The 14,698-nt window shown below is 42.3% G+C and overlaps 1 protein-coding gene across 2 annotated transcripts in view; it reads left to right on the top strand.

Annotated features, from left to right (window-relative positions):
• Positions 1–10,034: 10,034 nt before the first annotated feature.
• Positions 10,035–14,698, top strand: part of si:dkeyp-23e4.3 (rho GTPase-activating protein 7) — a 153,985-nt gene continuing 149,321 nt past the window's right edge. For both annotated transcript variants that reach the window (XM_031307932.2, XM_031307933.2), the window contains exon 1: positions 10,035–10,255. In XM_031307932.2, the coding sequence (XP_031163792.1) occupies positions 10,135–10,255 (121 nt within the window). In that variant the 5' untranslated portion in view covers positions 10,035–10,134. The remainder of the gene's footprint in view (positions 10,256–14,698) is intronic.

Genomic DNA, 14,698 nt, shown 5'->3' on the forward strand with positions numbered 1-14,698 from the left:
ACTAAAAAAAGAAAAAGAGCATTCTGTGGAGACCTAATGCCGACCTTACGCCAAACGACTTTTTAGGCGATTCCACTGTCGCAGACTAATTTTCAATATCGGAATAAAATCATGAGAGTCTTGCTAGAGTTGGGGCGCTCCTGTCGTCTCCATCGTTGGGTGTGAGGTGGTCATAAAACTCAGTCTGAGTCAGCCTTTTTCCCGTCTTGACGTTCCGACAAAATCAAACGTGTACGATATTATCGTAAGTATTAAGCCTTGGTAGTGAAGTTAAATCATGTGAACATTGTCAACAACCAATGGGTGTGCTCCCGTCCAGCACCAAACAGGAAGCAGCAAACGGCTAGAGCCAGTGGTGTTTATGGTTGCTATGGCGCAACGCTAAGCTAAACGCAAAGGAGGTAAAGTTGCTGATTTTCAACCCTTCTGAAGCTCGTCATCCAACGGGAGTTTTACCGGCGATAAACGCAGACCTCCGGGTACTGGAGACATTCATCTGCATGTACGGCAGAACAGAAAATGGGCAAACTTTCCCTTAAGTTACCTGCTAACGCTAGCGGTAGCTAGTTAGCTTGGTTAAATTTGCTCAATGGTGTTTTAAATCCCAACGTCGACTTCAAGGCAGCGCTGCGACCGTCGACTTCAAGGCACCTAACCTTAACCCTAAACCTAACTATTGCCTAATCCTAGTGCCTTCCAGGCAGTGCTGCCTGTCTAAAAAGAACTAAGAAGTTTAAAAAGTCTGTTCAAAGTCTTCTAGTGTATGGTAGGCATTAGATAAGATAAAATAAGATACAGCAGTACAACAGAAATAAATACAGATACGTATAGAAAGTAACAGTACTAAATAAGAGGTATGTACATAACAACTAAAATAGAAACTATGCAGAAATATTTGAAGACAAGTGACATGATAAAGTGACGGCGGCGTGATGAATCGCAGCAGAGTGGAAGAGAAGGAACATTGTAAAAGTACCTATCATTGATGCATGAAACAGATGAGTTCACAGAGTCAGTGATTGACGGGAGATGGAAGGTGTTGAATAAATAAAGTCAAATGCTTCTAAATGTGAGCCAGACAGCAGGGAATCTGCAGGGCCAAACTAGGCCAAACCAAGAAAAGTGACTCTCATCACGACCCGGCTCCTTACACAACACAACTCAGTGCTGGAGTGTTTATTCTTAGCTGCAGTCACGCTTAATAAAGTCGCGCGTTGCCAGACCTTCCTCCACAGCGCTGCAGAGGAAGGTCTGGCCAGTCCACACAGCATTCCAGGGAGAAAAACGTGCTCTGGTTTATTGGCATTTCTTCAAACCAATCACAATTGTCATGGGTGTTGCTAAGCGCCGGACAGAGCCACGTTACCTCTGCAAAATAGCCTGTCAACCAACTAAGTATTTATTGGTCTAATCATTTCAACTGGACTTGTAGGCCGTTATATTGTTGGATATAATTTATAATAAAAATATTTTATATAGTGGAGTAAAAAGTACAATATTTCTCTCTGAAATGTGGCGAAGTAGAAGTAGAAAGTGGTATGAAAAGACTCAAGTAAAGTACAAGTACCTCAAATTTGTAGTAAAAGTACATTACTTGACTAAATGTACTTAGTTACATTCCATCACTGCAATAAAGTAAATATTATGGAAAGTTGTAAAAAAAATATTAGAGTGTATTCCGTATAAGAAAAAAACAACACAGCCTCAGATGTCATTGCGTGACGGACTAAGGTCCGTAAAACTCGGTTCATTTCAAAAAGTCACAGTTGACTCTTGGTTTGACAATAACCCCGGTCTCCTGAGTGAAAGTCCTGTATGTTTGACCCTAGTCTCGCATTGCCAGACCTTCCTCCACAGCGCTGCGGAGGAGGGTCTGGCTAGTCCACACAGCATTCTGGGATGGGAGAAAAACGTGCTCTGGTTTATTGGCATTTCTTTAAACCAATCACAATCGTCATGGGTGGCGCTTAGCACTGGACGGAACAGTGGTGCCTCTGCAAAACAGCCTCAGGAAGGAACTTGTTTTGGTGGAACATGTGTACGTTCAAAAGTAGTTTTAGTCGTGCAACAGAAAACTCAGATTGGACAGATAGTCTAGCTAGCTGTCTGGATTTACCCTGCAGAGATCTGAGGAGCAGTTAACCATAGTCCTCAGAAATCCACCGGAGTTTAGAATTACAACACAAAGAAAGTGGAAGGTAACGGACATTCGGGCAAAAAGAGTCACATCGGCGGAATTTCCAGCGGCACCGGAGCAATCCCAGAAGTGGAACGTCGTGGATATAGACTACTCTTAATCAGTAAAGCATTTATGTAGCCACAAAAGTAAAGGCCAATTTATGCTTCTGCGTTAAAGTATTAAAAGTGAGAGTACTCAACGCAGAAACATCCTCACATTTTATGCCCTGTTTACACGTACATGGTTATTTTGAAAAACGGAGACATTTACCTTCGTTTGTGCCCTTCATTTAAACGCAAATGGAGAATTCGCCTCTGAAAACGATTCTTTTTAAAAACTTCAGCCAGAGTGGAGATTTTGGAAATCTTCGTTTGCACGTTTGCATGTAAACAGAGACAAACGAAAGTTTAGGCAGCCAAGAGAGAGAAAGAGGAGGTGATTCGTTGCTGTTGTTGCTATTTTCAGGATTCTGATTGGCTAACGTGGGCTTGAGCTTCTCATTACACTGCCACCTACAGGTTTGGCGTGCTCTTGACGGCATATATACACAGGTACATGTAAACAAACACTTTTCTGAAAAGTGACAGCTGTGCACGATGATATTTTTGAAAATGGAGAGGTTGAAATGTCCGTTTATGAAAATAGCCGGCCATGTGTAAACGTAGCCTTAGAAACAGGAAACAATGAAAACAGTGTTTAATACCCTAATCATTTCAGCTGGACATTTAAGGCCTTTAAATTGTTGGGTAGTTAAACTTATAATAAAACCTCTTATTTTATAAACTCCATGTGTTTTGGGTGCAGAAATCCTAATTCGTAAAGTAACTAAAGCTGTCAGATTAATGTAGTGAAGTAGAAAGTGGCATGAAAAGAAAGGACTCGAATAAAGTACAAGTACCTTAAATTTATACTTAAGTACAGTACTTGAGTAAATGAACTGTACTTAGTTACATTCCAGTACTGGGTTTTAGAGAATTTTATTTGCAATTTGGCCCCAGACACATGCCCAGGAAGAGTGAATGCTTGTATAGTTAGTTTGGGTCTATGAACAGAAATACAACTTGAGTGTGCTACACAAAAATCTGCTAAACCAGGGGTGTCAAACTCATTGGAAAATGAGAATCACATCAAGGGCCAGACATGTATAGTTTATTGCCATGCTTTTGTTTTATTGAAAAAGTCAAATATCTTTGATTGTCTTACTGCATGTCGCATTTTTCGTCATTTTTGTTTCTTTTTGTGGCTTTCTTCAAGGTTTTTGTCGCTTTTTCCCGCCATGCTTGTTGCTTTTTCTTGAGACTTTTGACACTTATTTTTTGATGCTTTTGTTGTTTTTAATAACACTTTAGCTTGCGTCGCTTTTTTCAAATTTTGTCGCATTGTTGTCAACACAAAGCCCTACAAAAGTCAGCAAAAAAGTTCCTTAACCATCATAGAATTGAGCATATTGAACATTTGGTTTGGCACACAACTAGGCTTGCCATAATTTATTGTGAACCGAAACTGATATTCGGGCTGGATCAAAATCTGCGAGGGGTCGGATTTGGCCCGCTGGCCTTGAGTTTGACACGTGTGCTAAACCATCAATTGACTCCAGTTCTTGTGAAACCTTCCTGTGTCTCCTGGCCAACAGGGGGCAGCACTGATCCATGCTATGATTATCAAAGGGAGGTCACAGGTCAACAGCAATGGCCGGCAGCACAAAAAGGAGAGGGGAAAAAGTCAAACCAAGCAAGTGAACTGACAAGAAAGGTTCTAAAGCAAGCCGAGGATCTGTGCAGAAGAATTTTGCTCAGTGCTTGGGCGCCTGAGGAGAGTTTACTTATGCTGTTTGCTGCAGCCAGAGGCCTGAATGCTGCTGTAAGGTAGACAGCTCATCAAGATGAGTGACAAGCTTCTGGGCAGGAACAACAGCAGCAGCAGCAGCAGAAGAGAACAGGACCAGACTTACAATACAGTCTGTGCCTGGAGGCGAAAAACTGGAAGCGAGGTGAGGAGAGGAGGTGGGTTTGAAAAAAGCTTTTTAGTCCTCTTGGCAATCAGACATTGTGGGTTGTGAGCAGCGGGGAGCAGCTCAACAGGAGGAAAGGGGTTTATGATATTTTGAACACTTGAGGGTGTGTTTCTGGCGGTGTGTTTTACCGTGTGTACAGTTGAGGGAGGTTTGACTGGAGCCATGAATGCTTCACTAAAAGCAGCTCTTAAATCCAGGGCTAGAAAAATTGCAGGACTATGGTTGAGACGTGCAACACGATTTAGAGTGATGCTTTTGCATGACTCTTTGTGGAGAAACTCAATTTTACAGATCTCGATTATTCGACAGTCATATGGGCATTAGACGACTAAGAATGTCTTTAGTCGAGGACAGCCCTACTTTCTAAACATATGAGGCTACTGAGCTGTGCTTATCACAAGACACTTGCACTGTAAACTGTGGCGATCAGTGTATTCTCGCCGCAGGGAACACAACAAGTATTTGGTCTGTGGGAATGTAAAATGTGTAAGGGTTTTCATCTGAGACGTTGTTAGCGGAGGTGTTGCGCTCTGCATGGCCTTTGTTGTGTTACAGTCTGTCTCTGAATGCTAATATCACATTATCATAAATGTGTAATCGTTTCCTCTGATTTTAGCAGAGGCAAGGTGGCTCGCCTCCACTGGTGAAAGTTGGTTTAAAGGATAGGGTCATGGTCATGTAGAGCTGCAAAGATGAATTGATTAGTTGTCAACTATTTTGATTCTCGATTAATCGGTTTTCATTTTGTTAGAAAAAAAAAGTCCAAATTCTAAAATTCCAGCTTGGCAATCAGACGTTGACTACATTTACATGAACATAATATTCAGTTTTTTTGCCCTTATTCCGAAAAAGCCGATATTCCGACTAAGCTGTTTACATGGCTAATGAAAGTAAGTATTCCACTAATATTCCCGTTTACATGTAGCCATGCAAAATACGATTTTTTTAGTTTACCAGCGGTGGCGGACTGGTTGGAGCGTGTGAACATAGCGTCCGTCTTTCATTCCTTCAACCAGCTTCAAAAAATGGAAGAAACATTTTTTAAAAGGAAGAGCATTACATTTGCTCGGCAACTGTACTGACTCTGATGCTAATAATAAACAAGAAAGGGCACGAGTTTCACTTTGGAATAAGGGAGACCACTTCATGTCAATTTGTAACCAGTGGGTTACTTAAACTGTTGGCTCTTAAAGAAATACAAAGATCAGCTTTAATGCCTCTAACCTGTGTCTGTAACGTCACTCTTATTGTGTCACTTTGGTTCGACAGATCATCTTGGAAAACCAAAGGCCACACAGCTGAATCCTGCCGCCGCCAGCCCGTCAAAGTGTCAGCGAGCAAACTCCCACCTGCCTACTCAGAGCGGTGAGTCACTCTGGATATGTGCATTAGTTAGACTCATGCTAATGAAATGGATGTGCTCTATCACAGGTAAGACTGTGCACTCTATTTCGCCGGCTGCTTGGCTTTTTCCCCTCCCGATACACAGCGAGGAGAGTTCAGATCGTAGTGACGCAGCACGCAGCTGAGTGCTATTTAATTACCTGCGTTTGAAAAAACCGCTGGGAATGCAACTAATTTAGGTCTTGTTTGATGGGTAAACAAATGTGCCAGAAGATGTCTCCCATCACCCTCCCAGCAGAGGAAGAGGAGGGGGCCGGGGGTGGCAGAACCTGCTTTCTATTATGCATATTATAAAAGCCATCTGACAAACTCTTGGAGGGGATTGAAGGCATGCAGTAATAGGGACATTGAATGGTTTAAACTTTGCATAACACTGCAGTGGATTGATCAAGCTTTGGGCTGTGCTGATATTCAAATAGCAGGCTTTGTTCTGACACACTTGAGTCTAAAGGCTTTTGGAAACAAAAGCGAGAGGAATGAAATGGAAAAGAAGTTTGCTTTGATACCGGAGCACGGTGTTCCAAACCTGCAGCTGAAATGTTGACTGTCAGATATGCCAAGTAGGTTTGAGACTTCAGCTAGTGGATGTCTGTGATTTTGGAGCTTGACGAAATCATTATTGTTGAACTGCTAAAATTCTCCGCCTGTTTAACTGTGGAGGAATTAGGAAACCGACAAAACTTCTTGGTATAGGCTGTCAAGTTCAACCCAAGTTCAACGTTTCAAAGCTGCACAAACTTGATGACAGATGTGGTTAGGGCTGAAACTAAGGATTGTTTTCATTGTCGATTAATCTGTTGATTATTTTCTCGATTAATCGATTAGCTGTTTGGTCTATAAAATGTCAGAAAATTGTGAAAAATGTCGATCGGTGTTTTTCAAATTACCAAGATGACGTCCTCAAAAGTCTTGTCATGCACAACAAAACAAAACATGCAAGAATTAAATCCCCCTTTTCAATACTACCATGGATATAGTGCCACCCCAGCCATGCCAAAACACTTATTTATCAACTTCAATATCCAATGGAAAATAATCTCAAAATGAAATAGCACAACGTGGTGTTAACGTAAAACACGGTGCTTTTAAGCCAAAGAGCGGAGTTCACTTCGCGGCGAAAACAAATTACTTTCACCCAGGTAACGCTGATTCGTTCCTCGGGAGTATTTTAATCCAAATCCGATCTTTTTCCTAAATTTAATGAGTTGTTTTGGTGCCTAAACTTAACTGTCATCGGCGCATTATGCTCACTTTTTCTGGCTAAACTCCACTACCTGGACTGACAGTGCCTGTAGCTGGCTCACAGTCACCTATTGACGGCTAAACAACAGCCACTGGTAGCTGGCATCAGTGTTGAAGTCAAGACCACCTAAACCGGGTGGGGTGGGGGGGGGGCGTAACAGTAACACTTTTCGAACTAGAAATGAGTCAAGTAATTGGTTGCATTTGAAGCAAGAAGTTTTACATCCAATCATAGTAATGTTGTTATCACATACATTAGACGATACACAGGCAATTTACTTGTATCCCTGCAGTTGTAGTCTTGACCAGTCTTGAAATAAAGTCCCGAATCCTCTTCACCCAAGATCGAGATCGAGGCCGAGAAAAAATGTGGTCGATTCCGAGACAAGACCGAGACCTTCAAAAAGTGATCTTCGACTGTAGGTCGACTGTGTAGGAATTTTTCCCATCTAGCATTGAGATCATATATCGCAATCAACTCTCTTGCACCACGCAGTTCAAAGAACATATTACAGCTACGGTAGCCTTCACGCTTCAAAAATCTCTTGCTCTTTTCAATATCCTTTTTCTTTTTCTGGGCGAAGAAGAAGACTCCTGTTCCCGACATTTGGATTTTGAATACGTGTGGTCCTCCATGTTTCCTTCTTCAAACTTGCCGGGGCCGGGAAGCTACGATACCCATTAGCAGCATTAGCAGCAGCTGTGAGTTCATCATGTGACAGCGAAAACGCGAAAGGCGGAGCAGTATGTCCCTTACCGGCTAACGTATTTCAAGATGGCACATGAATATGGAGCGTCTACAGCAGTTCATGCCAAGGAGGACACGGAGGATTAAAAAAAACATGATGGACTCTTCAGAAGAGGTCATTATCTTCACTCAAGATTCTGCGCGGGAAAGTCACCGGACGCCACAATCTTCTGAACATAGTCATACTGAGAAATACAGAGAGAGTTGTTGTTGTTGTTGTTGAGAGCTTGATTAGCTTTGTAGCAACTCAACTGACAATGACTTGAATGTAACAGATGTTCATTATTATCAAAAAGTTACGCACTAAAGTTTTGAGACCAAGACTGGTCTCGAGTACTACAACACTGTCACTTGTTGCTCAGAGATTTGGGAACCAAATTAAACAATAAGCATAGAGTTCTTTTTCCTGCACTGCATAAATGTAAATGCAATCAAAATAAAACGTGAAAAATTGATTAGAAAAATAAATGATTGACTCATTAAAAAAACATGCCGTTTGTACTGAATTCTGCTGTTGATCTGACAGCTGTGGGTTTTGACTTGCAGAGTGTGTGTGGAGAGTGCTGTGCTGTGTATGTTAATGTGTTTAATTCCACTGGCTCTCTGCTGGGTTACTCATTACAAACACATTTTTGCATTTTTCCGTAATAGAGAACGTGATCCTTTTGGCAACTTCACACAGAACATTTCCAACTTGCACTTCCCACCCAAGTTTATCTTATCTTTAACACTTGGCTGTAATTGTCCTTCGGCCTTTAGTTTTCTTTGTGTTTCTTGTAACTTCTCACCAACACCTCGGCTGGATGGCCAGTCAAGTTGGGACAAGGGCTTGACAAGATCCTCAAGAGCGCCCCCTACCATATAACAGCAAAAACACAGATTGCCAGAATATCTCATCAATGGCGGGGAATGTATTAAGACATTTTAATTTCCTTCAGGATAAATAAAGTATCCATCCATCCATCCATCCATCCATCCATCCCCCAACTGTTAGATGACATTTACGCCAATGTTCTCAAATGCATGATACTTGGAACTAAATAATTTGGATGGTACTGTACCCGAGGTTCAATCCCTAGATAGGACTGAGCCACCCTGGGAGGGTCTGCTCATTTACTCATTACCCTTTTCCGACTGATAACACGGATGTCACTCATTAAATTCCTATCCCCCCCTCTCTTCCTCTCCTTCCTCCCCCTATTCATAATTTCCCTCAGTTTCTATCCTCCTCCTTCCCAGCAGTCTTGACCTGTACTGTTTATTTATCCTCTTTCCCATGAGAGGAAATGTGTTTAAACAGATTTAAGTGATGATGATGATGATGATGATGATGATGATGTGTGCGAACTGTGTGCACTATATTCTAACAATCAAAGCTGTTTTTATGTCTTTTGGGACACGTCTTGAGTCAGGTCTCAAGTCATGTAGTCTATAGTCCCGAGACTATCCCCGAGACTATTAAGGCACCATCGCTCCGTCCGGCGCTTACCGCTGCCCAAGACGATTGTGATTGGTTTAAAGACATGCCATTAAACCACAGCACGTTTTTCTCCCATCCCGTAATGCTGTGTGGACAAGTCAGACCTTTCTTCGCAGCGCTGTGGAGGAAGGTCTGGCAGTGCGAAACTACAAGTCATGCGACACAAGTCAAAGTAAAGATTGGAGTTGTTCGAGATGGGTTGAAGTCAAGTCTCGGGTCAGTACAAGACAAGTCCAAGTCAAGTCAAAAGTAATTCCTTAGTTGTTTCTAAAGTTTCAGACAAGTCAATTCTAAAGTTATTCAAAATTATTTTACTATTTTAAGTCATTTGAAACAATTCCAAGGCAAGTCCAAGTCAATCTAGACAGTCAGAACAAGTCACCCAAGTACTGAATTCTAATTAAAGATGCATGTCTGTCATGTCTCCGAATGTCGGCCATTAAAATTACACAGCAACTGAGACCACACGTGCATGCGGGAGAAAGTGTGAGAAAGCATGTTTGTGTGTCAAGGAGAAATAATTGAAGTTTCTGTTTATTATGTGTGTGTGTGTGTGTGTCTGTGTGTCCGTGTGTGCGCGCTGCTGATGTCTTTAACCCAGGTTAGATGTCATTTCCTCTCTTCGGCCAGCCAAGTACGCACACACACACAAAAAACACTTCACACACTCTCTCTGGTTCACGTCCATCCTCTTGACAACACACAGATGTACACGCACACACCATAATAGTTTGTTCATCCGCATAAACAGTTCTTCGCACACATTTTCTTTGACTCACCCTTGCTCAAACACCCACCCACACACACACACACACACAACTTTCTGAGGAGGGAGGTGCGCTGTAGGGAGAGAGAGGACAGCAGTGTTTTCACAAATTACATGCAGATTTCTTGCATCAAGTGTCAGCCCCCCCTGCCTCCTCCTCCTCCTCCCTCTTCCTCAATTCTTAAGTCAAACACACCCTTTGCATGAGCCATGACGGAGCGTGCTGCCCACATGGGTTAGAAACTCTCCAGAAACGCGTGGTTTTTCAGTTGGAATATGTAACTGTTTGGACGTGTGGAATATGGCTCAGACGCCGGCGGTGAAAACTCCACTGCGGAGATCCTTCAGCGAGCATGTGAAAGATTCCACCAACAAGGCTTGGGATGTCTTCTGGAGGAGCGTGAGGGAGAGGCGGCTGTCGGGTGAGTTGGGATATGATGTGAATGTAGATTACGCAGCTGGTTGGCAGCTTGGGATGGGGAGTTCACGCAAGGTTGCTGCAGCATCTCGGTAGTAGAAAATGGTCGTTAAAGCATCCCAGCATGACTCAAGAAATTTAATTGAGGGATGGGAGATGAGGTTAAAATCTTCTACTATGGTATATGTTATTTGATATTGCAATATCAGTATATATTTTGAAATAGTAAACTTTCTGGGAATGTCAGTCCTTGGCTGCACCAGCGAATTAAATGAGGCACATGTGAAGTTTCTTGGTGTTTTCTGCACAAACTTAAAAGATGTATTTCAGAGTCGTATACAGCTGCTGTCTCCAATAATTTGTTAAATCAGGTCCTTAAAGCCACTGGAGAAACCCAAATCCACATTAGCCTTCTAGCTATGTAATTTAAGGCCTTTATATATATATATAAAAGTAAGTATCTGAAAGTATTGGAAATTAGTTTCAATCGAAATTCGAGATATTGTCATTTAAGTTTCTGTTAACTTTCCTGGTATTGGGTTTTAAGTGAGCATGGTTATGCTCAGATATTTATTACGAATTTTACGCAATAAATTCCGCGAACCAGTCATAGAAAAATGTACAAGTCACGTCACCTGTACCATGTAACAAAACCACTGCTCCCGCTCAATCTGTCTCTTTCTGAGTCAACCCATCACTCCTCGATATCAAGCCTTTCATATTTTTTGCTAGCGACGTATATATACTGCCTAACTATCTAGCTTTCTATTTCTTTGTGCCATCATGCTTGTTTGTGCTATCCATGGGTGCACATCCACCAGTGAAGATGACAACTTGTTATTCTTTTATTTTCCGACTGTGGTGGACTTGGGGAAACAGTTGACTGTCTTCTCATTTTCCCTATACGTTTGTTTTATTCCAAACAGGAGAAATTCAAATGCAGCTCTCATGCAGTGATGTCACTTCTGATTAGAAATGAAAGGGTCCAGACCCAGCAGGTAGAGTTATACAAACTGATACTGGAGCTGAAGACTCACTCCAACATCTAATGTATTTACAGATTTTGGGAGCCAAGTTGATCACAAAAAAAATGCTAGAAGCTAAGATTAAAAAAGAACCAATTGTCCAATGGTCCAGTTGGTCCTGAACATCTCTCCTTCAGCTACAGTTAATTAAAACAGCATTCGACTTGTTTCAGTCTTTTGCGGTTGATGTGCAAAAGGTCAAAACATCTTATGGAAGAGTTGGTGAAACCAGTGATGTTGAGTGACATTGAGTAGCTGTACAGTTGCAGTTGTTTCAGCCTTGGGCAATTGCAATAAAGGAATATGGCAACCAATGTAAGAGTATGTGTTTTTAACCCTCTGAGACCCACATAGACCTCTTTTTTTTGTCTTTTTTTTATGAGGTACAGGGGATGTTTGGGGGGCGATAGCAGGTAAATAGTAGATGTTACATAGAAGTGATGTACATCATCTGAAAGCTGGGAACCTGAAGATTAGTTTGAGCTCAACACTGTGTCAATTAGGCTTTTTCATGAATCTGTAATTAACATGTTTTGGTTAGACACCTTTTTAGAACATTATGATGGAATTTGGAGAAAAAGTGTTAAATAAGAGCGTTATTTAGCTCCCTTCCCGAGAAGCTATGTAAGACATGGTTGGTACCACTGGTTGCCTTAGGCCTTGTAGTTTCATATGATGCAGTTTCAGTATCTTACCTCTAGCCATAGAACATGACCCTCTACAGCCTCTTAAAGACAGTAATGTTGGCCGGGAGTGCCAACGCTCCCGCAGGTGTCAGAAGGTTAATAGTTTTTGGACACACTGAACTTCTATGGCATGGAGACATGAGCTGCATCAGGCTTTGGCTACTTGTTGGGAGGATAAAATCTCTGTTTTTTCGTCTCTTCAGGGGGATTGTTGATATAAATTAAAAGATGAAATGACACCAACCTTATCCTTTAACATCTCTCAAACCAATTAAGGGCTGGGCAACATATCGATATTATATCGACATTGATATATATCCACTAGATGTCATCTTCAATTTTGGATATTGTAATATTGTGTTGTCTTTTCCCTGGTTTTAAAGGCTGCATTAGGGCTGCATTTTCTGAACTTACCAGACTGTTCTAGCTGTTCTATTATTTGCCTTTACCCACATTGTAGCCACATGATTGGTGATTATTTATCAAAACTCTCGTGTAAATATTTTGTGAACACACCAATAGTCAACCCTACAATATATCTGCTGCAATATCGAAATCAATGTCTTTGGTAAAAACTATTGTTATATTAGATTTTTTTTCCCATATCGCTCAGCTCTAAACCAATTCCAAAAAGCTGTCATGATATCCTGGTCTGCTCCTGCTTGTTTCTGTCCATCATACAGTTACAAGGCAGCTCCATTAACAAACCACCAGCATGTGATCTGTAGCTGTGACTGATTGTGGTTTCACGTCTCACTGAAGCCGAGTGTTTTCCAAGTGTTTGCTGCACACTGTGACTGAGGGGTTCACTTACCGATACTCGGGGTGCTAAACGGAGTTCTGTGCTCCAAACATCCAGCGGTCTCAGCGTGTTCTCCACACCGAGAGCTATTAGCTCTCTCTCCATCTGACAGATCCTGAGAGGTCAGGAGGTCTCCGGTCTGACGCTCACCTTTCTCAGTGGGGCGTCTGGCAGAGTTTCATCACTATTAACACAAAGCAGGTTTCAATAGATCAGCCAGCCTGGGGCACCGAGCTGTGCTGTGTGGTGAGAGAAATGGTGTGTGGTTAAAGTGAAGCTGCAGGGAATGGTTTTGTTTTATTTCCCTGGAGGTATTTTTGTGGCGTGTGTGTGTGTGTGTGTGTGTGTGTGTGTGTGTGTGTGTGTGTGTGTGTGTGTGTGTGTGTGTGTGTGTGTGTGTGTGTGTGTGTGTGTGTGTGTGTGTGTGTGTGTGTGTGTGTGCTTGTTTTACTATATTCGTGGGGTCCAAAAACCGGGGAATACAGTATACTTGTGGGGTCTGCACAGCCTTGTGGGGCCCAAAATGCTGGACCCCACAATGTTAAAGGGCTGTTTGAGGGTTAAGACTTGGTTTTAGGATTAGGGTCAGAATTAGGTTATGGTTAGGGTGAGGGTAAGGGTTAAGGTTAGGCATTTAGTTGTGATGGTTGAGGTTAGGGTAAGGGGCACGGGTCCTCACAAAAATAGTGAAACAAACGTGTGTGTGCGTGTGCGTGACTAGAAGGTTAATTCTCTGAACTGACTGAAAATGCCACGGTGACCCAGAGGGTGACACTTGGCCGTCACCTGCTGCCACCATGTGCAGAGTAAGTCTCAGGTGTAACCGTGAGGGACTGTATGAAGGTCTAACAATAGCAACCTGTAGAAGTGTCATTTACTTTTGTGTTTTCATTGGCATGCTAGCTATAGCCTGTTAGCAACATACACATATGCCGAAACTTCAAACCGTTTCATACATTTATTTAGTTTGACAATTGTTGAGAGTTATTGAGTTTGAATATATTATAGATGGACTTGTGTTTCTATGTTGAGACATTCATTTCCACAAAAACATCCACACAAGTGTGGCGAGCATTACCAAATTCTCGCCGTTTTACATTCAAACATAAAGGTACATATATGTTTTGTACAAATATGTACTTTACACCTCGGGAAGTCCACAATGTACAATGGAAGGTGCATAATTGTACCTTCAAGGTACATTGTTGTCCTACCAGACTCTGGTACATTTCATTTGTACAGAGAGTCTGGCCTCTCTCCATTGACAAGTGTTAACTTCCTTGAAGGCGGGTACTCTGTTGAAGTTTAAAACTATTGGATCTGCCCAGAGCCACTCTGGATCTGCCATAACCAATCGCTAACGTTTGGTCGTGACGTATGTCATGCGCATGTGCAGCAAGAGGGGAGACCGCCAAGGCTATTAGCATTAGCACCGCTTGCGTTAGCCTTAGCCAACTCCTTCACCACTAACAGAACGAGCTGGAAAATCAAACTGTTCCCGAACCCCGTGGGGAGGAGGGCCACAACATCATGGCCACCAACAAACCTCAGCAAAGATTGTTCTTGCTCGGGCTTTAACTTCTAGATATTCGTCAGCGGTGCCACAACAGACCGAATGGCTTCGCTCGCATCTTTCTAGCGCACGTCCTCAACGTCATCGTTCTCAGCCACTCCCTCTGTTTGCTGATTGGACCGCCAAAAACTTGGGTCGAGAAAACCCAAGACTATACCGCGAACCCAGACGGAGTACTGAAGGGAAATGAAAATTGAGCGTAAGCACGTAGGAGAGCGGAGCCAGGCTACATTTTTGTACTTTTAAGGGAACATTTGCTATGTTTGTACCTTGCATTGAACGTCTTTTTCTGACAGTGTAGCTTGCTAGCGAGGTAGTCACTGTTGCTGACTTGTTAGTCTCGCACTGTGATAGCATCTTA

The sequence above is a fragment of the Sander lucioperca genome, chromosome 13 (genome assembly GCF_008315115.2).
Source record: "Sander lucioperca isolate FBNREF2018 chromosome 13, SLUC_FBN_1.2, whole genome shotgun sequence".
Classification (NCBI taxonomy): domain Eukaryota; kingdom Metazoa; phylum Chordata; class Actinopteri; order Perciformes; family Percidae; genus Sander; species Sander lucioperca.